Below are 27,654 nucleotides of genomic sequence, written 5' to 3' on the forward strand. Positions count from 1 at the left end.
TCATCCGGCCAAACAATAAAAAAAATGTTTAACTAGTTCTATCTTTTTCTGTTTTTTATTTAAATAAGATTTTAAAATGGGCTAGGGTTTCATATGGATGGCCGCATAAACAGAGAAACCTGTGACTGTGAAAACGGGGCAGCAACAATAATGACTAAGTTTTGATTTAATAATTTCGATTTTTCAACATTTTAACCTCTGCTAATCTCATGTTATTTGTTCCCCTGTCCCATTGTATGCTCATATTTCATATTTTTTGGGGGGAGACTTTCTAAAAAAAAGTGATTGTCAAGAATTGCCATCAACATTAATTCTGATCCATTTTTATTTTTTGTCATTAAAAAGCCATCAAAAAGTTTTTAACCCCGTGAAAATTGGATTCACAGTTTATGAATAAACATTTGAAGGGATTGCAACTGCAGGGAAGGAAAGGCGCATTTAACACTCGTACAAGACATCAAGATGGCGAAAATAATATTTAAAAACATAAAATAACCAGACACACACGAGGGTTAAATAAAGCAAATTGTAGTGAGTTATTTTTTTTAACGACGTTGTTCAATCTTTTATCACAACTGTAGTTTTATTTTGGAAAGCATCATCGGAAGTCGTTCTGTTAACCTGCTAACGAGAATCATGTTTTGTTAGCCTTCCTAGCAAGCAGATTTCAACTGGTTAACCATATTTCCTCACGATTATGTGTGGTAAGGTGTTTCGCTCCTACTAATTGTAAGGTGTAGAAATTTAAAATAAGTGATTTTTTTCAGCTAAGCGTAGGCGCTTCAATGGATTCGTGATGAGTTTACCTTTTCTGTTAGCTGGCTAGCGGCCGCTAGCTGGAATTAGCTGTAGTTGACGGAGACGGTAGGATGAACAGTTTTGACTTCCAGTTTGTATATTTTTAAGATGCATCACCTAAAACGTAAAGATGTGGGGTGTGGACAGTGTCTGCCCTTGGTTGAATGTGCACAAGGACAAATGAAACTGTATGTGAGCGTTTCCGTCGGGAATTTCGTTACCTTATATTTGCGTTAAGGCCCATACTACTGCTGGGCCCCATCAACATCATTCAATCAAGCTGGACCTCGTTTAAAGTGCTCCATTTAAACCGTGTGATATTAACTGGCTGGGGGTAGAAACCACACTACACTTGACATCGATAAAAGACGCCTCTAAAATTGGGATATATCTGCTTTGATAGACTGAACATCACCGGTCAAATTGATGTGACCTACAGGTGTGTTTAGTGTGTGCGCTGCTTCCGTCATAATGTGATATTAAGTTTTTCTTCTTGCTTTCATGATTGAGAACGGACTGTGTACATTAAAAACAACACATGTCCATTCGTTTTAAATGTGCAAAATGTTTCACTGACTCTTAATTTCCCCATGTGGCCCCTCTTTGGGAATTGGGAACATTTAAAAAGAAACAACTTACTGTAGACACAGTTCTATACGCTGTTTGAAACTTTATATGTGGCAGACTTATCTAAGTTTAGAGGTAATTTAGTCAAATATTTCCAACCTTTGAGTGTCAACAATGCTCGTTTAAATGCACAATTATGTTTAAGTTCACATTCAGTGTAGATTTTGGCCCATAATTTAGTCCAGTATTTGTGATTTTCACTCGTATCATCCATAGTCCAAAAAGTCAATATATTTTGGCATTAAACATGAAAATTCCTGACACCTGGAATATAACAGGTGGTTCTTATTGCTTCTCAGTCCTTTGCCACATCAGTACCACACACACTGGTATCACTATTACAATATATTTGCACCCATAACTGTCTGTGAGGTGGCAGAAGAGGGATTCAACACTTTTTTTTGTTGCTAAAGAGAATAATGTGGAAATTAAAGTAGCAACACCCATCGATTTTACTACAGAAAAACTGGACAGCTTTAGTTACTAATCCAGGAGCGTTGTATTCTTTTTTTTAAGTATTGTGCCTCCTTTAATGCTGCCTGGCTACCTGGGCCAGGCAGCAGGTAGCAACCCAACCAATCGACCTGCTAATATCAACATGTTGTGCTTGCATTACTCTAAAAAGAGCAACACAGCAAACGGGTAATGTAGCCCCGTTTGCTGTGACTTAAATTTTAAGTCTTTGTTTTAAAATCGAAATAATGACGATCGAACTTTATGCATAAACTGGAAACTGCTTCCCTTCAGAGGCTGTGTGTAAGGCAGAGCAGATCTGTTAACACAGTGCATGTGGGTCATCTGAAACTTCATCAGCAAATCTCTTGAGGAACAGAAAATGAGCAGATCTACGGCTTCAGCCATCACACTTAAGTCTACCAGTACACATTTGTTTGATATCCAAAAACTTGGCAAAGAAAGATATATTTACTAAATAAGATTTTTTTTAAAATCAGGTGATAAAAAATACCCACTGACTTCGGGCACAGAAATAAAAACTGGTCAATTGATTTCTTACTTTTAGATTTTTGGGTGATTGAAAGCAATTAAAGGAAATGTGCAAATTCTGTGAAACCTAACATAATAACCCAACCATGTCGAGGATTCCCTAGTAGGATATCAGACAGACAGACAAAAGATAAAAATTGTATCTTTTTAGATTGCTAATTACTTAAAGAAATATAGTCCAATAACAATAGAAATTCATCTTTCCTTTTGTATGCATTTAAGCACAAAAAGAAAACATTTCCTTCCATATTGTTATAATATCTAAGTCTATTTTGCTGCTCTGATATGGTGGCCATGTTCTGACTTTAGAGGACATTGAGTACATATTGAGTTCAGGTTTAGGATTAAACCAGTGTTAATGCTGTAAGCCGTGCAGGAAAAATGAGGGATGTATGTATAACCTTTTACAAGTATGTGCTAATTGTATTCCAACTACTTGAGAAATGTTGAGTACTCAGAACTGTGCAGAAGGTTTTTCGTCTGAGCTGTTGAGCAGCTCGATAGTGGAAAAAAGTGAGTGTGACGATTGTTGCATATTGATACTAATTGCAGTTAAGGCACAATTGCACTGGTGTTTTTTTCCTTCTGTCATGAAACTGCTCATTCGTCAATTCTTTATTTTTGGTCAATAAAATCGACATCTGCTCCAAGGGTCTAGGGTCCAGAGTCCGTCCTTCTGGTCAAATATAATATCGGAATCTCTGGCCACTGATAAATTGTAGCCTACCAAGTATGTCATTCATTCAGTCCCTTACTTTGTTATAAACTCTTTGTTTTTAGCCCACCTCCCCTAAATTAGGTCGTTTGATGTATTTTTAGTTTTTGTGAAGCATTTTGTGGTTTTTACCTTTCCAAATGCACCAGGTCTGTTATGACCCATTTACAATAACATGACATTTTAAATGAACATCAGGTAAACTCTACTAGTAATCTTGATGAATGTTACACATGTACTCAAATTAACTGATAATTATTAGAATTTATTAATATTGGCAGATAATGGTGCTGCAATATGCTTTCTTTTTATAAATCTTTGCTATGGGTGGCAATAAATTTGTATGAATATGCAGACAATAGCCCTAAAATTCCTCTTTTAGGGCCAAAATGCAAAAATCAGTTAACACAGGAGTGACAAAGTGTTTTTATGTATTTTCTTTGCGATTGTGGTTTTGTAAATATCAGTATTGCTTTAACAATTGTTTATGTCAACAAGTCATTTCTGATTGCCATCAACTCATTTTGATAAAAAAATGAGTTAAGTTAATTAAAAGCTGAGCAGTGAGCAAATATAGTTCCTGTGAGTGCTTGGCTTGTTTTTTTATTAGGAAGGAATAATATGTTTGACTTTGTATTGCTTAAATTTTGTGTACTACAACCTAGTTACTTAGTTAGTTAGTTAGTTAGTTAGTTTTTTGACATTTCTGTTGTTTTTTTGGAAGATGTTCTAACCTGAGTCTTTATTACATGTGACGGCAGATTAAAACGGTTCAGACGCCACTCCTAGTACAGGCGGAGGATGGCTCACCAACAGACCCCGCCTGATGTGTCCCACAAGGCTGAGCACCTGGAGTCTGATAACGATTCAGACAGAGACTCAGGTGTTGGGGACGATGCAGTCGAAGAAGCTGATAGTTGCCATAAATGCAACACAACTGAAGTAGACGAGGTTAAGAAGGCAGACGGGATGGAAGAGCACGGTGTGAAGGACGAGGACTCCACAGTATTTGTTGCCTTTCAAGGCAACATGAACGATGAGAACTTTGCTCAGAAACTTGACTCGGTTCTCAGCGGGATACCCAATGTGCTTAATATGGGTTAGTTTTGTTTTTTGTTACATAGTAAATGTATTAATCAGATAAAATGTTCCTCTGTTTATAATAGTTTATATTGGAAAAATGGCTTTATTTTCCCACAGCTTTTATTATATTTCCTTCTAATTAGGTGGTTTTAACTTTCTTAAATTTTAAAGGCTTTGATAAGTGTGAAAATATAACATGTATGAGATTTTATATTAAAAGAATTTGCAGTTCATTGCATAAGATATACAAGCCCTAAAAACTTTGACAAGTCACACAATTTGTTTCTGTGAGCTCTTGTATGTTCTAGACATTTTTATCTTTCCATCTCCATCTTATCTTTCTGTAACACTCATGAGAAACAAAAACTACACTACGATTATATGAAATATATGTTCTTGCATCACTTTGTATATATATCTAATTATCATCTTTTAGGCTCTGCTAAGCTGCAGCCACAGTGTGTAGAGCCTTGGAACAGCGTCCGGGTAACCTTCAACATTCCCCGAGATGCAGCAGAGCGTCTCAGACTGTTGGCCCAGAACAACCAGCAGCAGCTCAGAGACCTGGGTATTCTCTCTGTGCAAATAGAAGGTGATAGAAGCATAATTCATAAATTGATTTGTTTGGAAATTTAATGAACATGCAAATCCATATTTACTGCTTTTCTTTTATGTTTTAATGTTCAGGCGAGGGAGCAATCAATGTGGCTGTTGGACCAAACAGAGGACAAGAAGTAAGAGTGAATGGACCAATTGGTGCACCTGGTCAGATGAGAATGGATGGTGGCTTTCCAGGTCAGCCTGGCCCAGGTATGGGTTTACTTAATTTTTCTCAATTTATAGCAACAGATGATCCAGCGAATGAGAAACTATATTGCAGAAGACATCTGAGTCTGAACAAGTTATAAAAACAATATGGATGTTTTTTTTTTTTTCTTTTGTTTTATTCAGCATTCATTTTTTCTTTTTAGCTATTGTTCTTGCTTACTTTAGAATATTGATTTTGATTGATTTGCTTACAATTATTTGCAAAGTCTTCATACCCCTTGAACTTACTTACATTATGTCACATTACAGCCACAAACCTCAAGGTGCTTTATTTGAGTTTTATGTCATGAACTTGCACAAAGTAGCGTATGAAGTGGGGAGGGAAAATATGCATGTTTTCACAGTTGGTGGCATGTTTTTTTTTTCTCCAAGGCGGGGTAAGGATGCCCAATCCGTCGATGGTTCCACGTGGGCCTGGCATGGTGGGTCAGCCTATGTTGCCAGGCAGCAGCGGACAGATGCACGCTCGTGCACAGAGACCACCTTTGCAGACAGGTTTAGGTCTTTATTTTTGCTGTTACACCTAATGATTGATGTTGGAATTGCAAATACATTACAGCACTTGCATAACAAAATTCCTCTGTTGTCACAGATGTGATGGATCCAATGATGATTTCAGTTCAGCAGCAGCAGCAGCTTCAGCACCAACAGGGTGCTGCACATGCTTCAGCCCCCATGTCTGCTCAGGCTGCTCATCACATGCAGGCTCTGCAGGCAGGCAGACCAATCAACCCTGCCGCACTGCAACAGCAGCAGGCCCAGCAACAAGCTCAGCAGCAGGCTCAGCTCTCCCAGCTCGGACCTCGACCTCCATTCAACCCCACGGGCCCGATGGGTGTGCCTCCTGGCTGGAATCAGTTGCCCTCTGGCGTACTACAGCCACCAGCAGCCCAAGGAGGGCCTGCCTGGAGAAAACTCCCCCCTCAAAACCAAATGGTTCAACGCCCACCGTCACTGGCTACAGTTCAAACCCCCAACCATCCCCCACCCCCGTATCCGTTTGGTAGCCAGCAGGCGGGGCAGTTATTTAATGCAATGGGACAGGGGCAGTTACAGCAGCAACAGCCTGCAGGAATGGGTCAGTTTGCTACGCCGCAACCTAAAAGCCAACAGGCTGGTCCAGGTGGTGTCAGCGGACCACCCAGACCCCCGCTGCCCCTACCGTCAACGTCTGGACCACAGAGCAACATCACTGCCAAGTCACCTGGATCGTCCTCATCTCCATTTCAGCAAGGTTCTCCTGGGACGCCTCCTATGATGGCTCAGAGACCTACGACTCCTCAGGGGTTCCCCCAGGGTGTTGGCTCACCAGGCAGAGCGGCTCTCAGCCAGCAGGGCAACATGCAGCAAGGATTCATGGGAATGCCCCAACATGGGCAGCCGGGAGCCCAAGTCCACCCTGGTGAGTAATTGTTGATAACGGCTTCTTTTTCTTTTTGGTTTCCATGCATGTTAAAGCATGATGCAATTTTGTCTTTATAGAACAATCACTATAAAGTTATGATTTCTAATGTAATGATGGTTTCTTGAATTACTACTGATTGCAGGCATGGCAAAACGTCCCATGGGCTTTCCAAACATGAACTTTGTTCAAGGTCAGGTGACTGGCGGCACTCCAGGAGCCCCTGTAGCAACTCAGCAGCTGCAGAACCAACAAATGTCTCACACAGGTAAAAACTAATAATATAAGAGAAATTCAAATGACACTGCAGAAGGACGACTGTATGATTGGGGGAAATTGATCATATTGGTCTAATGTAAACTATATTTCATTGTTCTTCACTCAATGTTCACAATTTCCTTAAGATTTGACATTTTTCTCAAATTTTATTTTAGATTTGTGTTTGAGAAGAAAATAATCAGAGAAGAACGGACACAGACATTTTTAAAAATATGCATTGCTGCAACAGTGTACATAAATTCAAGCTATTTATTTGCATGCACTGCATAAAGAGACATAACCTCATTCACCATTATTACATCAGACCAAATTTTTTGTTTTAGGTTATTAGCATTACCCAAATTTCCTAAATATCAGAGTAATATTGGACATTTTTTGTCATTTATTTATAATTTATGGAATGTTACAAAATGATTTGCCAAATTAGACCAAATTTGCACAAAAGTTTAGATTGTCTAATTCAGTGGTTCCCAAAGATTTTCTGGGCCCCCCTATGGATTACCATAAAATCACCCCCCAAAAAAGAAAAAAAAAAAAAATCAACTGGGCACACACATTGTTCAACCAGACGGAAACCTATACACTTCTTGGTCATATTTTGTTTTCAAACTCCACTGAAGTTTATTTCACACTTCAGGTTGCAACAAAACACACTACAAACCATCTTTACAGTGAAACACTTTTGTGTAACATTTTTTTTTTGTTGTTTTTTTATTCATCCAAACCGCTTCCCACGCCCCCCCCAGGGAGCACGCCCCACACTTTGGGAACTACTGGTCTAGTTTGAGATGTAAAATATGAATATGTATGTGTCATAAAAAAGATATTAAAGTAATTTCTACAATCTTTCATATATATTTTTTCTGTTTCAATTCAGGAGCCCAGCCAGCAGCATCTACTCCCAACTCGATGCAGGGACCACCCCACCCTCAACCCAATATAATGGCTGGTCAGAGTAGTATGCCGGGACCACCCCCTGGCACTACAGCTGGGGCTAGTATGGGCCAGCAGCAGCCTGGCCTCCAGACCCAAATGATGGGCCTCCAGCATCAGGCCCAGCCTGTGTCCTCCTCCCCCAGCCAGATGGTTCAAGGCCAGGGTGGAGGTCAGACTGTCCTTTCAAGGCCCCTTGGTCAAGGGCAGAGAGGAGGGATGACCCCACCCAAGCAAATGATGCCACAGCAAGGCCAGGGGGTGATGCATGGGCAGGGTCAGATGGTTGGAGGCCAAGGGCATCAGGCCATGCTCCTGCAACAGCAGCAGCAGCAGCAACAACAACAAAACTCAATAATGGAACAGATGGTTGCCAACCAGATGCAAGGAAACAAACAGGCATTTGGAGGGAAGATTCCACCTGGGGTTATGCCTGGCCAGATGATGCGTGGCCCTTCTCCCAATGTTCCTGGTAACATGCCTCAGTTCCAGGGCCAGGTTGGCCCACAACAGATGACTCCACAGCAGCAGCAGCAAATGGCTCAGATTCAGCAGCAGCAGTTACAGCAACAGCATCAGCTGCAACAGCTGCAGCAGCAGCAGCACCAACAGATGAACCAACAACAGCCTCAGCAGATCCCAATCGCTGGCAATCCTAATCAAACTATGGGAATGCATGGGCCACAGATGAGACTCCCTGCTGGCCATCATCTCATCCAACACCAGCAACAACAGTTGCAACAACAGTTTCAGCAACAAAAACAACAAGTTATGTTGCAGCAGCAGCAACAACAGGCCGCTCAGCAGCATCCACATGTCATTGGAGATCCAAATAGTGGGACTGGGGAGTTAGGTGTGCAGCAGATGGTCCCTGATATGCAAGCTCAGCAGCAGCAAGGCATGATGGGAGGCCCCCAGCATATGCAGATGGGTAATGGTCACTTTCCAGGTCATGGCATGAACTTCAACCCACAGTTCGCTGGTCAAATGCCAGTTGGAGGACCATGTGGACAGCCCGGTGGCTTTCCTGTTAGCAAAGATGTTACACTGACCAGCCCACTGCTGGTCAACCTACTGCAGAGTGATATCTCAGCAAGCCAGTTTGGACCAGGGGGAAAGCAGGGAGCTGGTGGGGATAATCCAGCTAAACCCAAAAAGAAGAAACCACCCCGAAAGAAGAAGCCCAAAGAGAGTGATGGACAGCAGGAAGTCGAGGGACTTGGGTAATAACAATTATTTGTTACAGTTATGTTGAATGCTTAAACTGGTTATTTTGTCAGATGGCTCATTTTGTTTCTCCTCACAGTGGCCTTGATGGGACTGTTGGCATGGAAGATGCAGATTTGCCAAATCTAAGTGGGGAGCAGGGTTTGGGTTTGGAAAGCTCCGGGCAAAAACTCCCCGATTTTCCTAATAGGCCTTCAGGTACATTTTATGAAAAAAAAAAACAAAAAAAACTTTAGTTATTCAGTACAAATTGTCAGTAATTAGTCAATTATTACAGTTGCATACTCTTTTAATTTATAAAATTGTATTGTATTTGTTATTAAGTTATGACTATGACCCTCTTTGTTTTGAATAGGCTTTCAAAATCAGACTGGAGAACAGAGAGTTCTGCAACAGGTACCGATGCAATACATACAGCAACAACAACAGCAGCAGCAGCAACAACATCAACAACAACAACAGCAGCAGCAGCAACAACAACAGCAGCAGCAGCATCAACAGCAGCAGCAACATCATCAAATGCAGCAAATGCAACAGCAGCATATACAGCAACAGCAAATGCAGCAGCAAATGCAACATCAAATGCAACAGCAGCAAATGCAACAACAACAGCAGCAGCAGCAACAACAACAATTGCAACAAATGCAGCAGCAACAGCAGATGATACAAATGCAGAATCTTCAGAATGCTCAAGCACAGCAAGGGATGCCAGGGTCACAAACACCAGGACAAAGTCAACCACAGATGCATCAGCTGCAGCAGCAACAACAACAACAACAACAACAACAGCAGCAGCAACAGCAATCACAACAGCAACAGCTGCAACAGCCCACCCTACAACAACAGGTACACGTATTGTGTGACTTAATGGTATTGTTTCTTGTCAACATCAGAAGCTGTATCTCATTCCTAAAGTTTGTCTCTACATTCTAGCAGCAGCAGCAGATGATGATGATGATAAAGATGCAACAGGAATCCAAGAATCGCATGCCCATGCCCCCAGGAGGGCAGCTTCCTCCTAGAAGTTTAGGCAATCCAACAGACGTGCAGAGGCACCCTGTTTCGCAGCAGGGAAACATGCCTGTAATGATTAACCTTCAAGGGCATGGTGGTGTCCCACCCTCACCTGACAAAGCCAGGGGGATGCCCCTAATGGTGAACCCACAAGTAAGGCTTAATGTTAATGAATTTAATATAAACATTTATATCTGATAATCAAAAGATAACTTTTGATTAAAAGTGCAGAGGTAATCAGGATTTTTAAAAATACTTTCTAAAATCTTTTCCAGCTCTCAGGTGCTGCACGAAGAATGTCTCATCCAGATGTAGGACAAGGACCTCAAGGCAGTGGGTCTGAGGAGGTCTCCACTGGTCCCCACACAAAGCAAGACAGACCTGCTGGCTCAGAAATTGGAGTTCAACCTGGAAATGGGACACAGCAGATGGTTTCCAGCCAGACGTCCAACCCTCAAATGATGAAGCAAGGTCCTGGGCAAACAACAATGCCTCAACATACTGGGGCCAGTCCTCAGCAGCAGTTAACCACTCAGCCTCAGCAAGGAGGCCATATGCCTGGCCTTCATTTTCCCAGTGTCCCAACGTCCTCACAGAGCTCAAGACCCAAAACCCCAAACAGAGCAAGCCCTAGGCCGTACCACCATCCCCTCACTCCAACTAATCGACCACCAAGCACTGAGCCCTCAGAAATTAACCTTTCGCCTGAGAGACTAAATGCATCCATTGCAGGCTTGTTTCCTCCCAAAATTAACATTCCTCTTCCTCCAAGACAGCCAAACCTTAACAGGGGATTTGACCAACAAGGTTTGAACCCAACAACTCTGAAAGCCATAGGCCAGGCTCCCCCTAGCCTTACTCTGCCAGGCAACAACAATAACGGCAATTTAGGAGGAAATAACTCTAACAATCAACAGTCTGCTGGAGCCGGTGTAGGTGTTTTAGGTGCCAAGCAAGATAAACAGTCTGGGGGTCAGAATAAAAGGGCAAGTCCTAGCAACAGTCGTAGGTCGAGTCCGGCTTCCAGTCGAAAGTCTGCCACTCCAAGTCCAGGAAGGCAGAAGGCGACAAAAAATACCATGAATTGCCCTCCTCACCAGCAGCCGATGGTTAACCCTCAAGGACAAACCATGATGCTAAGTCCTTCCTCTGTACCACAGAGTCCAGTATCAATGCCTTCACAAGCTGGCGGAGCCATAGAGACACAGCAGAGCCAGAGCTCCCTCCATGGTATTCATGGTAACCCTGTTGATGGATTTAGGGAAAATCAGGGAATAATGCCACCAGAGCAGCGACCAATTGCTCAACCTCCAGCCCAGACACAGCAATTTAGAGATTTGTCATCGCCAAGAATAAGCCCTCGTATGCCAGCACATCAGGTTCTCAAACCTGATGTTGAGACGCAGGCCAACACAGTTGACAGACCCCCAACACATCTAGCTACTGGACAGGACTCAGAGGTCTCACCTGCTCTTAAAGCAGCTCCAACATCCCTTAACCAGTTACTGGATAATGCAAATATTCCAAACATGTCACTTCGGCCCTCGCAAACAGGAAATGACAACAAGTCTGCTTTGGATCCAGATAGACCTGTATCCAGCAGTTCTCAGAACGCAGATAAGTCAACATCTGTCGTTACTACAGCCGCTGCTCCTGCTACTGCCGCAAATGAAACTCCAGCTATACCTAGATCTGCTCTAATTCCTACCAGTGGTTCTGCCTTGCCACCTACTTCAATTCCAAGCTCGCACCCATCCACTGCTGCAAACTCTAGTAGTACCCTTAGTCTTAAACACAACCCATTACCTAGCTTTGTAAATTCAAATGTAAATCCAGCAGCTACTCTTACCAGCTCGGTCTGCACTAACACTAATGCCAATCCAGGTCTAAGCACCAGTATGCCTGCTTCCGGTCAGAACACTTTTGCCTCCTCTGTTAGTGCCAGTTCTGCAGTAAACGCTGCCAGTTCAGCTGTCAAACCAAGCCCCAGTCCAAAGCCTGTGACCAGTGTTCAATCAGTCATACAGATCCCCGCGTCATCTAGTAACATTTCCCCCAACCAGATAACAGTGTTTGTTACATCAAACCCCATTACATCTGCACCTACTTCACAGGTGCCAACATCAATGGTGTCCACCATGGTGGCCGTCCCTAACAAGAATATAAGACCTCAAGACATCCGGCATCAGAGCTCTGGCCCTCGACCTGCACAATTTATTACCACTACACCTGTATTTATTAACCCAATTTTCCAGGTCCCAGCTTCCTCTGTGGCACCTAATTCAGGAGTCGTATCACAGTCTGTTACCATGGTGGGGTCTTTACAGGTCTCAGCTGCAAACATCCATCTTTCTCATGCCCCTAGCTCCTCTCAAACAACAGGGGCTACCATGACAAGCGCTCAGTCTAACAGGAGTGGTCTTGGACAGGTCCACATAACCACTAGTATGTCGCCATCAGGGCCAGTTAGTACTCTTGTAGCTCCTCAGCAGTTTAACCAAGGAAGCATCAAACCAGAAACTCCAAGTGAGGCGAGTTCCTCTCAGAAATCTGCTGTCCCGGTGCATCAGCCTTCTCCCCACCCAGGCCCGTCTGTATCAGCTTCCTTTCAGCCACCTCTGGCTTCTCCACCTCCTTGCTCCAGCCCCATGGCTGTTCGAAAGAGTCCTGTGCCTCCATCCCCTGCTTCCCAAATGAAACCAATGCCCACATCAGTCACTGTATCCGTTTCTGGCAAAGGCGACTCCCAACAAACTACTGTAGAAAGGCCTCTGCAGAGTCATACAGGGGGTGCCCCACAGCAGGTCTTTCTACATCCTGCTAATCAGACTGAAACACAAGCTCCTCATACTACTGTTGTTGGTTCAAATAATAATCCACCTGTGATTTCTAAAGAAATCCCCAGTCAAGTTACAGTTCCTACTCAGATTGTTGGACAGGCTCCTGCACCAGTCTCAGTCCCAAATCAGCCACCACCTGTAAATTCTCAAGCTCCCGTTGCGACTGTAGTTGGCTCCGGGGTTTCTTCCAGTGCTTTGCTTTCTGCAGTCCCTCCCATACAATCTTCTGTAACATCTGTTCTTCCGATTGTTGCTGCAAGCGGACCCAGTGAGGCTTCCCGCATCACCTCCTCACCTACTGGTATTCCCAGTGCAGTTCCAGCAAGCCAGACAGATGTCCCAGCTGCAGACCCTTCTGTGCCGCCGCCAGCAGAAGCAGCAGCAGCAGCAGAATCCACCCAGGCCACCCCAGGTACATTCATAGCAAGCCATGAAAAATATTCCTCTTGTTATTATACGTATTGTCACTCCTGTGTTAACTGATTTTTGCATTTTGGCCCTAAATTGGGAATTTTAGGGCTATTGTCTGCGTATGCATACAAATTTATTGCCACCCATAGCAAAGATTTATAAAAAGAAAGTATATTGCAGCACCATTATCTGCCAATATTAATAAATTCTAATAATTATCAGTTAATTTGAGTACATGTGTAACATTCATCAAGATTACTAGTAGAGTTTACCTGATGTCATGTTATTGTAAATGGGTCATAACAGACCTGGTGCATTTGGAAAAAGAACTGGCCCATAGCATCGCAAGACCTCCATCACACTTAGTAGTGAGAAATAGAACATTTCCACATCTTCATCCTTTGTTTCAAACCTGACCAGAAGGCTTATTGTTTGTGTGTCCTCCAAGCTACTAATTGACATAAAGATAGATAACTGCAGAATTTTTTTTAAAATCACATAACAGTAAATAATTGGGGGATGAATAAAAATTGTCACAGATTGCTTAAGATTTAATTATGTTTCTAGAAAAGCTGATTAACTTATACAGTTTGAAAAATTATTCCACTACTTTTATTTTAAAGAAATTGATGAGGAACAATTGTGCTCTGGGTTGTTATTGGGGTTTTTTGCACATTTTTTATATCTTCAGTATGTTTAATTAAAAATTAGATTCTATGCAAATATATTTGAGAACTATTTAAACATTTTATCAGGGTGCCAACAAATTTATCTGCTACTATGCACATGATGTTGCTTTACTTACACACACACACAGCTGCTTCTTGTAGCTTTTTAAACTGTTGTGCATCTAAATGTTTTCCACCACTGTAGATGTTTCTCCTTATGTTTCAGCACCGCTGCAGCCAGAAGCCTCACAGGAGCCTGCCTCAACTGAGAAGACGGGTAACTTATCTTTATTATTATTATTTTTTTTTTTCAGAAGAAAAAAACAAGCATTAACATTTTTGGAAACTTTAGAGTCCTAATAGATCATTTGCTCCTGTGTTTCTCAGGTGAAGACATCTCAACAGGTTCAGAGCAGGGGTAAGGCTCCAAAATTATCGTTGCTGTCCTCTCTGCTTGTTTTGGGTGGCGGGGCTTCTAAGCTGTCCTCTTTTTTAACATTAATTTCACGGAGAGCAAAACCAATCTTGGGATATTCTTGGGGATTTCTGTCTCCATTGAAACAATTTGGAGGTTTGTTTGGTTGGCCATGGGGGTACGTGATGAGCAAAGGCCTTCGGACTTGGTATGTATGATTAGCATGAGATTATATGATATTTAAAGCATGTCAAATCAAAGGCAGATCATTACCACATGGCTGTATCTCCACATTGGGATTGTCATGATATGGTGAGGTGGTAAAACTGTTTGTTCAGCACAGTTGATAGTTTACCGCTGTTTTTCCACTTCTATCACAGATGGGCAAAGAAAAGAAAGACGCCCATCAACATAGTCCCAAGGTATGTATTTTGACATGGTTGTGCTGCAAAGGCAGAAGCAGTGATCATGTCGACGTAGTCGTGGATGCTGTTGGGATGAAGATGGACAGTATCTGTGGTAGATGAGGAAAAACAGCAGAGTCCTCTTTGGTATTACAATGTTGAGTAAAGCAGAAATGGTTGCTCGTTAGTAACAGATCCGCGTCCTGTTTTTCTCTCCTTGTTTGTTGTTTGTCTTTGTGGTTCTCCCAGAGCTGCTGTGGAGAAGCCCAAGGGGCCAAGCAGACGGAGCTCCCGAGCTGAGAAGGAGGCAGAGGAGGAGCCGGCGGTAGACAGCGGCGTCCGGAAGAGGTCAGCCAGGCCTGGAACCAGTGCTGCAGTCAAAGGTACAATAAACACCGAAGTGATGTTTCAAAGTCAGTACCTTTCACATAAGTGTGACGTAAGACGTTATAAAGTTTTCTCTAACCGACGTATTTGGTTTTACAGAAACCGCAGCAAGTCCCACCCAAGCCAAACGAAGGAAGTCTAAATAGGCACAACGGTGGTCGTTTACCTGTGAACTGTACTGTAAATGTTTTTTTTTCTGCTGTGAATCAGTTGACCTTAGTTTCTCTGGCTCAGCTTAAAACTTAAACTAGAGGAAGATACTATGTACAGATTGTTTTCTGAAAAAAAATAAAGCTATTGTTTTGTTGACGCTTATGTGTGATTGTAGCTAGAATGTGTGTATACAGTTTGTGTGAATGTGCTATTTTTTTCTATAAAATGCTGGATTAATCATGAAGATTGATAATGAAACTCACCATTTACTGTATGATTAAGTTGTAAAATCAAATTAAATTTTCTACTGCTTTTGTTCTGTGAAATGACATGCTGGTTCTTTTTGTCAATTATGTTGAATTTGATTTCAGATTTTTTATGTTACCAGTATTGATTGTGCTTACATCTCCGCCCATTTAACGGTTTAATGGCTGTCCGAGATAGGGTCGCTAAGGTAACGAGTTCAAGAAGGCAACTAAGAGGGGTCTCTCCCCAGTGACATTCTTCAGCTCATTCCAAGATGCTCTTAGGCCAGAAGGAGTCCCTTTGGTGAGTTCTGCGTTTGCCTGTATTATTTGCATAGAAAACCTGGCGATGTGAAAAGGAAGCAATTCTACTCCAAACTTTCCAAGAATATTGGAGCTCCTTACCCACTTTAAGGCTTTGACAGGCCACACTACTGACATTATTTTCTTATCCTTATACACAGGATCACATTCTTACGTTTGGTGTCTGTGTCATAACCATAGGTTGTGCATAGACCTGTAAATTATAAGGTATGCAATTGGCTTCAAGCCCTTTTCCTTCCATCAATAGTTTTGCTAAAATTGCTGAAATACTAGAAACAGAAAAAAACCGAAATGGAGGGGGGAAAAAAATCTTGGAAAAATATCTCAATCTGAAAACAAAATCTGTATCTGAAAAAAACTGAATAAATGTATTTGAATATATATACACACAAAGAAAATTAAAAAAAAATAAAATAGTACTTTTTTAATGGACTTACAAATTATTTTATCCGTTTTAACCTTTGCTTTTTCTCTTGTTTTGATCAATATAACTTCCATTAGTTTGACTCTTAATTTGTGAATGTAAAAATCCATAGCGGGGTTCCAGCTTTGGACGCCACGGGAGTAGGTGAGGGCAAACCTGATGAAGAGTTTGGGGGAATTTCAATAATGCCAAGACTGACCCCGACGTGTTTATAACTTCTATGATTGGTGTAGAGTAGTAATAAATGCCAGCCTTCATAGATGTTTATACAAGGAGAGAGTTCTCTGATAGAGTGAGCATGCGCAGTTGACAAACATTGGGACTCCATTCCAGGCTGTCAGCGAGGGTTCCCTGAACCTCGCATCCTGGACTGTCGTCCTCTCAGTGATAACTTTATCTGCTCTCCAAACAAAAACAACTTGACCATGAGTGGGGATCATGGACGCGGAGACTCTCAGGTAGCTCTCGCTTCATAGTCGAGGTTTTTTCTCGGTAGTTTTAAATCAAGATTTCCGACCACAACTGACATAATATGAGTAATAACCGTCACGTTATGAAATAAATGTTGATTAACTCTGAAAACTGAAGCAACTATTCGCAGAGGGAGCCCTCCAGGTGTCCAGGTTGTTTGTGCCCTTTTTGTTTTGTATTTTGATACAGGAACGTATTTCTAGGCTGCAGTTGTAACTTGAACAGCCAACCTACCGGCGTTTTTAAAATTGAAATAATAAAAATATTTTCCTCACACTTTTCAGGTCAACTCTGGATCTAAAGGAAGTGGTAGGTCCTTTTCTGACGATTCTCTTTATTCATCCTGACTAGTTTCTAACCGTAGCCGCTGGTACCTGTCTACTGTTAGTTTTTAAAGGACAGAAATGGCGTCCCAGAGACTAAGTCCCTTCTCCTCCACTCTCTTGCGGCTATTGTTCAAAAAGAGGGTCTAAAATGTGCATTTACCACCCCCGGATTTCAAAAGTAAAAGAATATTCTGAAAGAGGCTGATCTCTGGTCAATTTTGCATGCCTTAGTGTGATGATATATGGATGCAATTGTGATGAATTTTGGAGCCGAAAGTGATGGAATTGGGGTTGAGGACTTAGTCTCTGCGCCATTTTCTTTTCTGTGTGTAGCATCCAGGGCGCCGCTGAGCGAGCCAGCTGTCCGCCGTGATATGGAGGCGAGAGCGGGGCGCTTATCGCATCTCAGCACCGGCTGCTCTCTGCCTCCATCCCTGTCAAGAGAGCCGTTTAACTGCACCGCCAACAGAAAATAGATATAGGTTCAGAAACTTTGATCCAAACTAGAGGAATTTGCACACATTTACTCAAAGCATATGCTATTTTAATCTAATTATAAACCCCTTATGTGACACTTTAAAAGTTGAAAGTTTCTTATCTCTCTGTTAGGTTACATTTGTACTGATCTTAGAGAAAAAAGTGGGAAGATATTTAACTCCCATATCAGTAATAGTTTATTTGGTGATTTTTTTTTTTTTTTAATTCATCAAAAAGTACTTGTTGGTGCTCAAGTGGTACTTATTTATTAGTGGTGCTTTTTCTAAGTGGCTAAAAGTATTTATATCTTTGAGACGTCACATTTGGTCACATTATGAATACAGACCTATTTTTTTTATTTGCAGTTGTACAAACTTTACAACAATGTAAAGTGGAAACTGAAATGATAATTTATATTTGACAAATTATGTGACATCTGAAGCAATGGTTGCATTTATTTAGGGTTATTAGAATAAAAGAGACTGAATACAAATGCAGACCACACTCTTCATATTTCAAAAAAAGACATTTTAAATGACATGGATAATTTTTCCCTCAGACATCACAGCTTTAGCTTTGATTTGTGTTGGCCTACAAATTAATCCGCCCATTAAATTTCTTTCTTTGTTGGTCTTGTAGTTTGCTTTACACATCCGTATCAGACGTGGCCATAAATATCCAGGCTCTATGTGAATTATGGCGCCCTGGGAAGCGTTTATACTTTCCAAGATTATCCTTAAAGTTTTGTTTTTTTTCACCAAACTAAGTTAAAGTTATTTTATGAGTGACTACAGTTGGATCTTTTCATTGTGTCGCAGACTCTCACAAACATAAAGACAAGCACAAAGAAAAGGAGCACAAACACAAAGATCACAAGAAAGACAAGGAAAGAGAGAAAATAAAGCACAGCAACAGGTACACATTTTTTTTCTCTCTCTTAAGTTAAGAACAGAACATGAATCTATTTTCCATTTGTCACAAGATTGATTTCTATATAGCTTGCTTTAGAATGTTATGTAAGAAATATGCTCACAAATATTACTGGGATTACTGTTAAGAAAACTGAAATATTAAATCAGTAAAGTTGATGTAAGCCAGCCACAGTAATGACATCTGCAGAACATGTGTTGTGGTTTGTTCTTGGTGAAATAGTGGTGTCCTGAGGTATAACAGCAAAGATGATGTGTTAAAGAAGTTTATGTCACTGACATGCTCTGTCTGACCTCTTGGATTGGAACTCTGTGACCTCTGTGGCTTTCAGCGAACATAAGGAGTACTCTGAGAAAAAACACAAAGACAAAGAGAAGCCGAGGCACAGTGATGGCAGCACAAACAGACACAGAGAAAAACACAAAGACAAGGACAAAGAGAAGAGGAAAGAGGATAAGGTTTGTTGATTCCTATTTAGTGTCTGTCACTGTGAGCTGGATGACTTTTGTGCTTACTGGGTGATTATGATCTAAGCATTTTACAGGTCTGGACAAGTATGGTAAAACCAAATAGAGCAGGGGTGCATTCAACCATCTGCTTGTTATTCTAGCCATTATTTATTGAACCATCTGTGTTTTCTTCCCTGCTTTTCTACTTTAGGAATTGGCTTGAAAAGTGTTTTCAGACTATTGTTTTAGTTTTACATAATGTTTTACATTAATGATTAAGTGATTTTATTTTGTTCTTAAAACAATTGCTTACTTAATTATTTCAGCTTAATTTGAAAATAATTTATTAATTTAAAAGAGAAATTAGGTTTTCAGCTATGACTGGTGAACATCCCCAAATCTTAGAGGTAGCATCTCAACATCGAGTCTGCCGGCACAATATTTCACTGCAGAATGTCGTGGATTACACTGTCTCTGCCCCATCTCATATCATCTGGGGAGGAGTATCGTTTGGAGTCAAAGATATGACCCTTCAGCCACGTCTTAGTGAAACATGTAATGTTTCATACCTGATGCCCTGGTTGGGTCCTCAGCAGCTCATCCATCTTATTTGCAAGAGATTATGTTGCCCTTTTAAGACTTAGGACAAAGAATGTTTAAACTTCCTCTTTCTCTCCCTCCACTTTCTCCTACTCCATAATATGCCTTTATCTCATCAAAAGATGCAGTTTTTTTTAACCCTTCTGTCACTGTTATACTTATGGCCAAAATACCAGAGTAAAAGAGTGCTTTATTTACTATTTAGCTACTTCAACAAGCTGCAACAGTGTGCAGCCCTATTCTAGAATTCCTTGTATTTTCCAGAGATTAGAAAACGCAACAGCTGGACATAATTTAGTCAATCTGACTAAATTATGACCAGCTGACCAGCTGTTTATTAACTTTGACTAAAGGAGTTTTTATTTTTTATTACAGAGTTTATCATCCCACCCTGACAAACCTAAAAAGGAGAAGGAAAATGGATATGTGAGGTTCGCAGTATTGCTTTATTATTATATATACATAATATATGAATGATTAAGTACAATTAGACAGCAGCTTAGCCTGCCATCGCATCACTAAATGTATGTGTTTGTTTGGTTTACTTAAATGATATTTAATGTGCGATTCAGAGAGAGAAGTCCCGCTGCCATTAAAAGCGAGCCGGAAGATGACAATGGCTTCTATCCGTCTCCCAAACACAACAAGGCCCCCAAACGTGAGAAGGATGATGATGAGGAGGAGTATGTATCATTCAAATATATTGAAATTTCTGCAATTAGCTGCAATTGAAAATGTATTTTAAGCTATTTTGTAATTGAACCTTTATTAAAGCAGGAGTTGTTTACAGGTTTGAATACAAGCCTAAGAAAGTCAAGGTAGAACACGATAAGAAGGCCAAGAAGAGGAAACATGAGTATGAAGATGACGAAGAGGAGGAGGTATACCAGTTTAACGAGCCTTGTTGAGTTGCGTTGACAAAACCTCATATTAAATCATGTACATTGCGTCTTTTAGGATACTAAGCACAAAAAGAAGACGAAAGACAAGAAAGCAACAGAGGGAAAGAAAGGCAAAAAAGAGGAAGAGGAGAAATGGAAATGGTAAGATAAAGTTCAGCTCAAATTGTTCTTTTCCTCAGGAAATGACAATCAAAGTACCGATAGGCTACAGGGTGGCTGATCTTTTTCTTCCCTGATTGTGTTTTTAGGTGGGAGGAGGAGAGGTATACTGACGGCTCTAAATGGCGCTTTCTTGAACACAAGGGCCCAGTCTTCGCTCCACCTTATGAGCCTTTGCCCAACAAAGTCAAATTCTACTATGATGGTGAGTATCACCTTGAAAATCAGGCTCCAAGTCACAGAGATTTAATTGTTCAAGATTGCAATGTTTTTTTAGGTAAGCAAATGAAGCTTAGTGCTCCCGCTGAGGAAGTGGCCACCTTCTTTGCCAAGATGTTAGATCATGAGTACACCACTAAAGACATCTTTAGGAAGAACTTCTATAAAGACTGGAGGAAGGTGGGGAGAATCCCCATGAAATATGTATGAGTTCAGAAAAAGAAGCAGAGAATACTTCATTGATTTTCCTTGTGTTTTAGGAAATGACATCAGAAGAGAAGTCAATAATCACAGATCTGAACAAGTGTGACTTCAGAGAAATGAGTGAGTACTTCAAAGCCCAATCAGAGGCTCGCAAACAGATGTCCAAGGAGGAGAAACAGGTTGGTGCTCATTTATGTGGATGCTATCAGTGTTTAGAATACGGTGGAACGAGTTAATGTGTTTTCAAAACTGTTTTTCAGAAAATCAAAGAGGAAAATGAGCGGATCCTTCAGGAGTATGGTTTCTGCATCATGGACAATCACAAGGAAAGGATTGGAAACTTTCGCATCGAGCCGCCGGGTTTGTTCCGAGGACGAGGCGACCATCCAAAGATGGGAATGCTGAAACGACGCATTAGACCCGAAGACATCATCATCAACTGTAGCAAGTACGGATTCAATTGACTTTTTACATATATATATACAAATAACAATGCAAATTCAGTGATTTATGCATGAATGCATATCCTGAGGATATGGCCCTCCTCCTGCCAGTATGTAATGACTCTTGTGTCCTGGTTCAACAACAGTTTCTTCGATCCTAATGTTGCTGAAACCAGAGAGCTCTACCTGGGCAGCCAAAGAAAAGGAAGAGGCACTTACATGTGTCAAAAAAGACATTAAAAGACAGGCGTTGTTAGCCCGTTGAAGCTATCTTTTTTTTTCATTAATATTTAGACATTATCTTTATTTAGAGATCTATTTTGCTTTTCTTTTTTAACCACATATTTACATTATGTTAACATTTTAAAAGGAGTCCACCAAGGCTCACTTTTAGGCTCAGGTAAGGTTTCTACTTTTAATAACATTTAAAAGATTGTCTTCAATAAAAGTGTACTTTTATGAAAATAGGACCATCTTTTGCTTTATTAACTCCGCTCCGTTTCAGGCTAAAACCAAACCACCTAATTGCTGCTGCAGCCATCATTGTAGACCTTAACATTGGTTCTTATTTTCATTTATGAATCCTCAGAGGAGACCTTCCTGGGACAGCATTATCTTATGAATGATTGGGTTTTTGGCTGAGTGCATATCAATGTTTTGGTACAAAATAAATTTCAAAAATTAGTGGACTTTTTCTAATTGTTTAAAATGAAGACAGAGTCATCTCTTCTGTGTTTGATTTTCGTCTAGATTTTGTTTGTATGGCCATCATATTTTATTTATTTTTAAGCCTAGGAGGTCAGTGAAAATAGCACCTAGTTCTGCAGTATACCACAAGGTGGCCCCGTCAAACCAACCTGAATCCAGTTAGGTTATCTCACATCATGGGAATCTTGCAGGGTCAGATGAGATTGAGTCAGTTTGCAGGAGTTCCTCCTTAGGATTATAACTCGCATTTGTTTATCATCCTCAACTCTGTGTTCACACTCTTCTTTCTTTACCTTTCTCTCCTTCTTACCATCTTGTTGTGGCAGCTTCTTATAGACTTTTGTTAAATTTATAGTCGTGAAACCTTGCCGTGGTGTTTCTTTTTATAATTAATTTGCAGCAATGAGTTACCATCAAAAAGACGGGGAAATGAATATTATTCAGTGGCAAGAATATTATTATTCAAGTGGCAACAGCATGAGAGCACACACTCAGATACACCACTGGCAGTGTGTCAAAGGTATTCTTCCTGTAAAAGAAAGCCAACAGTTGCATAACCCAGAGAGGATGTGTTGATCCTCACATGCTGGTTATAATCTCTACACTACAATATCTTACAGACAGTGTTTATCATGAAAAATACCTCAGTCTTTCTGTATCGGGTGAGACTTTGCTGTTACTGATGGGATGTAAAATAGTAGTTTTGGTGGAATTAGTCCACCATACACCAACATTCATATTAAACCAGCTGTTTGTTCCCACAGGGACTCCAAGCAACCCAAACCTCCACCAGGGACAAAGTGGAAGGAGGTTCGCCATGACAACAAGGTGACCTGGTTAGTATCCTGGACAGAGAACATCCAGGGCTCCATCAAGTACATCATGTTGAACCCGAGCTCCAGAATCAAGGTGTCTGTTCTTTCTCAAACCTTCCACTCATTTATTAGCCTTTTTTTAAAAACATTTTTACCTCTGTTAAAGAAAGTATTTGTGTGTGTGTGTTTGTGCAGGGGGAGAAGGACTGGCAGAAGTATGAGACCGCCAGGCGTTTAAAAAAGTGCGTGGATCGGATTCGTACTCAGTACAGAGACGACTGGAAGTCAAAAGAGATGAGGATCCGGCAGAGGGCCGTTGCACTGTATTTTATTGACAAGGTGAGTAAACCTCCATAATTGCTGTCTTAAATTAAGTGGAAACAATAAACTCAGACATTGCGTTTCCCCCTGTGTAGCTGGCTCTGAGGGCAGGGAATGAGAAGGAGGAAGGTGAGACGGCAGACACGGTCGGCTGCTGCTCGCTGAGGGTGGAGCACATCAAGCTGTATCCCAAGTTGGACGAGCAGGAGTATGTGGTGGAGTTCGACTTTTTGGGAAAAGACTCCATCCGCTACTACAATAAGATCCCGGTGGAGAAGCGGGTGAGCTGCAAAATGACAACAACACCATAGAATCACAGTAGAGCAAAACAGACCCTCACATGCTGCTGCTGTGCTGTATAGTGGTCTAATGTTCAGATGTCATTTTCCCCTTTTCATTAGAAATGTTATGGTGCAACAGTGAATGCAATTAAAGAATGAGGGTTGCAACTTGTACAGTTTTTCTCATCCACATCGATCCTCTGTTTATGTCTCTTCAGGTCTTTAAAAACCTTCAGTTGTTTCTGGAGAACAAGCAGCCAGAGGACGACCTCTTTGACAGATTGAATGTAAGAAAAGCGCCACAATCTGCCTTCAGGATGTGATCGGGCTACATTTAGGTCTGCGGTACTTTTCCTCACCTACACACTATCCGTCTTTTTTCTGCATTTCCTATAGACTTCCATCCTCAACAAGCACTTACAGGAGCTGATGGATGGACTGACAGCCAAAGTTTTCCGTACCTACAATGCCTCAATCACCCTGCAGCAGCAGCTCAAAGAACTTACCTGCCGTGAGCAGCTTTACTTCTATTCACTAAACCATCTGTGTTTCTTTGAAACGTTCTCCTTTATCCGTTTCTGTTGTTGTTGGGTTCACAGCTGAGGACAGTATCCCAGCTAAGATCCTGTCATACAACCGAGCTAACAGAGCTGTAGCCATTCTGTGTAACCACCAGAGAGCTCCGCCCAAAACATTTGAGAAGTCCATGCAGAATCTTCAGACCAAGGTAACCATGCCTTAGTAAAAGTTTTTTTTAGAAAGCAAAAAAAAAAAAAAAAACCTAACAAAAAGAGATGCATCATCTACACTAATTTCCTCATCCACCGTGTGTTTGTGATGCAGATTGACGAGAAACAAAAGCAGCTGTCTGCAGCCAGGAAGCAGCTGAAGGCCGCCAAGGCCGATCACAAGGCCTCACATGATGAAAAGAGTAGAAAGTAAGGACGCCTGAGCGCTATTAGTTGTCAGCAAAGTGTTTAATCAATCGCTTCCCTAACACTCTCTGTCCATTTTGGGGTAGAAAGGAAATACGTTTTTAACCTCCACCGCTGAATGTGCACATGATGTGTGTTTTTATTTCTTCATCAAAATCTCTGGCTTATTTTAACGTCCTTGTTTCTGTATTCTCTCACTCTCAGGACTGTAGAGGTGAAGCGTAAAGCCGTGCAGAGGATAGAGGAGCAGCTCATGAAACTCCAGGTACAAGCCACGGACAGAGAGGAGAACAAGCAGATTGCTCTGGGCACCTCCAAGCTCAACTACCTGGATCCACGCATCTCTGTTGCCTGGTATTTACGCACTCTTTCTTCCGACGCTGGGAATTCTATGGTCGAAAAGCTGGAACGTTAGGGTAGAAAACCGACTGATGCACAGGCCAGCCATTTGTTTGTGTGTGGCTGGCCATGTGGGCCTCACATCTACCTCGGTGACAAAAAGGCAGGAAATGGCCTTGCATTGTAGGAAAAGAAGCAGCAGAGGTAAAAAAGCTAGTGGCTGCAGAATGAAAATAAGAGGAAGAAAAAGCGTGTGAGTGCCAGGAACAATGGGGTTTGTTTCTGAAAGCTAGGGAGCGTCCCCAAACAGCTCTCCTTCCTCCATGTGGGAAGTCCATGAGGAACTGTCTGTGGCAGAATGCCTCAGAGAAAGGGGTGAACAGTGGCCCGCCCTCCCTAAACGATGCTCCACAGCTATTTATGGAGAAACTTGTCCTCAGGCACAATGGATGAAGGAATGCTCCCTGCTTTAGTGTAAGGGATGGGGGGTCCCAGTAACGGGGTGGTGCCTGGAAACCTGGTTTACAGTGTAGGACCTGTGACAATAAGGGGGAAAAGGTTAGCTGGTTCAACAGTCTGTGTTTCTACAGGATCCTGCCTGTTCACTTCATCCTGCTAAATTACTGTATTGAGGATCTGTGGAATTTGATAATAGTTTTAATAATAATAAAATTAAAATACATAAGTTATGCAAGTAATATTTTATTATGAAGTTCTTTTCTGATAGACCAATACAAAGTGGAAATGATACATGGTGAGTTGGTTTTGATAGAGTTCTGTTGTGTTGTTGATAGCCAGCTGTTTTCATGGTGTTCTTTTGTGTTTTGTTTTAGTTCTGGTAATTCGCTTTGTATCAGTTAAGTCCTCTTGGATTAATTCATACATATTTACCATAATTCAATTTCCCTCACAGGTGCCATTTATGCAGTTGATTAGACTCACCCGGTCCTGTTTCCACTAATCACTCTGCCCCCCACATTTATCAGCTTGCCAGTTTCTCTCACTTCTGATTCCAATTGCCTGCCTGTCACCTTTTTTATTCTCATATATTTATTTTTAGTACCTGTACATGTTCTCCTCTTTTCAATACGTCAACTTCAATATGATACTGCCATCTTTCTGCACATGGTTCCAACTCAGTTTTTGGCAACCTCTTTTTCTGTTTTTTTTTTACAATTGAAAAACTTTAAACCGTGGAAGACACCATCTAAAGGCCTTGAGAGGCCTTTAAACTTTAAAGGCAACCATTATTTCCTAAGAAATAAGAATACATCTAAAGCTCTTGAATATGATTTGCAGAAATGTTGTTTATCCCATTCCGTCGTCGGCGCCATTAACATGATAATATTATTTCCTCTTCATCAAAACTGACCGAAAAGTTTGAAAGTTCTTAGAGAGAGATCGTATCTTTTATTCAGCTAAAAGAACTCCAGAAATTTCCACAAATTGTTACAAAACCAGCAGCCGCGTGGAAATACAATAACTTTTGTCCAGTCTTGCTTCAGTGAAGAAGAGTTAGAATTAGAAGCACAAACTGCTGCTCATATTTTTGTCCCTAATTGGTTCGTCTTCCCTTCTCTCCAGGTGCAAGAAGTGGAGCATTCCAATTGAGAAGATCTACAACAAGACCCAGAGGGAAAAGTTTGCCTGGGCGATCGACATGGCCGAAAAGGATTATGAATTTTAACTGCACTTAGTATTTTTATTTGAACATTTCTACTCAAGCCTTTGATTGTACAGCTGGTTTGTCGCCGATGTCAAACGATTCCACTGTGCGATGGCTGTGGGACGAAGCCAGGACGGCACCCAAGCTGTGATCACAGACAGGTTTAATAATCATGCTGTAAATATCGACCGGTTGTGTACAGGCGAAAATCAACTCTTGAAAGATTTCACCATGTTGCCCCATACGTCATCTCTCCTTAGAAACATTATGATATTGTGTATGTAGCTGCAGCTCTTTGACCGTATTCCCGCAACCATGATCACGTTAAGTATTAAGTTGTGTCCGATTAAATGTTCTGAGATGCTAAGCCATCTGATCTATGGAATAATAATTCTGATAGAATAATAAATTATTATGTTTTTTCACTAACATAAGAGATTATGATGGTTTTGACGAATGTTTAGGTGGTGTTTAAATTAAGCTGGACAAAGCAGCGACGGCGAGGAACTAAACTCTAGCACTATGCTAACACACATTAGCACACAGAATGTCAAGTTTTATCCATGCTGTTTATTTCAGGGATGTACATATTGTCATTGTTTTGTTTTGAAGCGTGTGCTGTATGCATCCTCAACAAAAAGCCCTTATTGCAAATCTTTAGTGTGTGTGTTTTTCCTCAGTCTTACAGTGAGCAAGGCCTAACGGTGATTTCGGTTACTTAAAATGCCTGAAGCATTATGTATTTGTGTGCCAGAGCTCAAAGAGACTGTTCCCTCTGACAGAAGGGTCTGGATTTTTGCCAAAAATGATCACATCATTTATCCTTGTAGGTGTGCTGTTTTTGTAATGCCATAATAGAGCAGGACATGTCTTTGAGAAATCTTCTAATGTGAATGAACAGCTTTTGTCATGAATATTTCTTGTTATTTGATCACTTATCACACAATCCCACGCTGATTTGAAAGCTTGTTGTTTAGAGCTTTGTAGTTTTCAGAATAAAACATCAACCTTGTTCTATTTGTCTGCTATCCTAATCTTTTACACAGTAGAATTAAAAACAAGCTGTTTCGAGCTCATCAGATTCATTCAAGCAAATAATCCTCAATATTAATATCACTTTCTTCCATATGAATTTATCTCTGCTGTCTTTTGTTTTCAATGACATGCTGTGGAACAGCTGAATGAAAACAATAAACAGTGGCCGGTTCTTACTGTAACCGTAACGAA

The 27,654-nt window shown here is 41.1% G+C and overlaps 2 protein-coding genes across 2 annotated transcripts; both read left to right on the plus strand.

The window, feature by feature from the left end:
* The first annotated feature begins 584 nt into the window (after positions 1 to 584).
* ncoa6 (nuclear receptor coactivator 6) lies at positions 585 to 15,518 on the plus strand. Its single transcript, XM_023341907.1, has 18 exons — positions 585 to 704; positions 3,907 to 4,244; positions 4,665 to 4,820; positions 4,916 to 5,038; positions 5,429 to 5,557; positions 5,649 to 6,458; positions 6,604 to 6,726; positions 7,615 to 8,893; positions 8,977 to 9,095; positions 9,253 to 9,362; positions 9,453 to 9,743; positions 9,831 to 10,064; positions 10,187 to 13,163; positions 14,057 to 14,107; positions 14,218 to 14,248; positions 14,626 to 14,667; positions 14,899 to 15,032; positions 15,136 to 15,518. Exons 2-18 carry the CDS (start codon positions 3,947 to 3,949, stop codon positions 15,180 to 15,182), a joined length of 6,954 nt encoding a protein of 2,317 aa, XP_023197675.1. The 5' UTR covers positions 585 to 704; positions 3,907 to 3,946; the 3' UTR covers positions 15,183 to 15,518.
* Positions 15,519 to 16,498: 980 nt separating this feature from the next.
* On the plus strand, positions 16,499 to 27,439 carry LOC102230723 (DNA topoisomerase I). Its single transcript, XM_005801655.2, has 21 exons — positions 16,499 to 16,640; positions 16,938 to 16,962; positions 18,275 to 18,371; positions 18,718 to 18,844; positions 19,811 to 19,866; positions 20,008 to 20,118; positions 20,226 to 20,316; positions 20,393 to 20,478; positions 20,586 to 20,701; positions 20,774 to 20,895; positions 20,976 to 21,098; positions 21,180 to 21,367; positions 22,835 to 22,979; positions 23,081 to 23,224; positions 23,302 to 23,487; positions 23,706 to 23,774; positions 23,884 to 23,998; positions 24,087 to 24,214; positions 24,331 to 24,425; positions 24,627 to 24,776; positions 26,346 to 27,439. Exons 1-21 carry the CDS (start codon positions 16,608 to 16,610, stop codon positions 26,446 to 26,448), a joined length of 2,310 nt encoding a protein of 769 aa, XP_005801712.1. The 5' UTR covers positions 16,499 to 16,607; the 3' UTR covers positions 26,449 to 27,439.
* Positions 27,440 to 27,654: the final 215 nt, after the last annotated feature.

The sequence above is a fragment of the Xiphophorus maculatus genome, chromosome 1 (genome assembly GCF_002775205.1).
Source record: "Xiphophorus maculatus strain JP 163 A chromosome 1, X_maculatus-5.0-male, whole genome shotgun sequence".
NCBI lineage: Eukaryota > Metazoa > Chordata > Actinopteri > Cyprinodontiformes > Poeciliidae > Xiphophorus > Xiphophorus maculatus.

Bases quoted from the DNA above. Each gene is read 5' to 3' on its own strand.
- ncoa6 (XM_023341907.1), top strand. From the start codon at position 3,947: ATGGCTCACCAACAGACCCCGCCTGATGTGTCCCACAAGGCTGAGCAC. The intron at 14,668-14,898 runs GTATGTATTTTG...TGGTTCTCCCAG, and splicing joins CCCATCAACATAGTCCCAAG to AGCTGCTGTGGAGAAGCCCA. The intron at 15,033-15,135 runs GTACAATAAACA...TTGGTTTTACAG, and splicing joins AACCAGTGCTGCAGTCAAAG to AAACCGCAGCAAGTCCCACC.
- LOC102230723 (XM_005801655.2), top strand. From the start codon at position 16,608: ATGAGTGGGGATCATGGACGCGGAGACTCTCAG. The intron at 21,099-21,179 runs GTTGGTGCTCAT...ACTGTTTTTCAG, and splicing joins TGTCCAAGGAGGAGAAACAG to AAAATCAAAGAGGAAAATGA. The intron at 24,777-26,345 runs GTATTTACGCAC...CCTTCTCTCCAG, and splicing joins CCACGCATCTCTGTTGCCTG to GTGCAAGAAGTGGAGCATTC.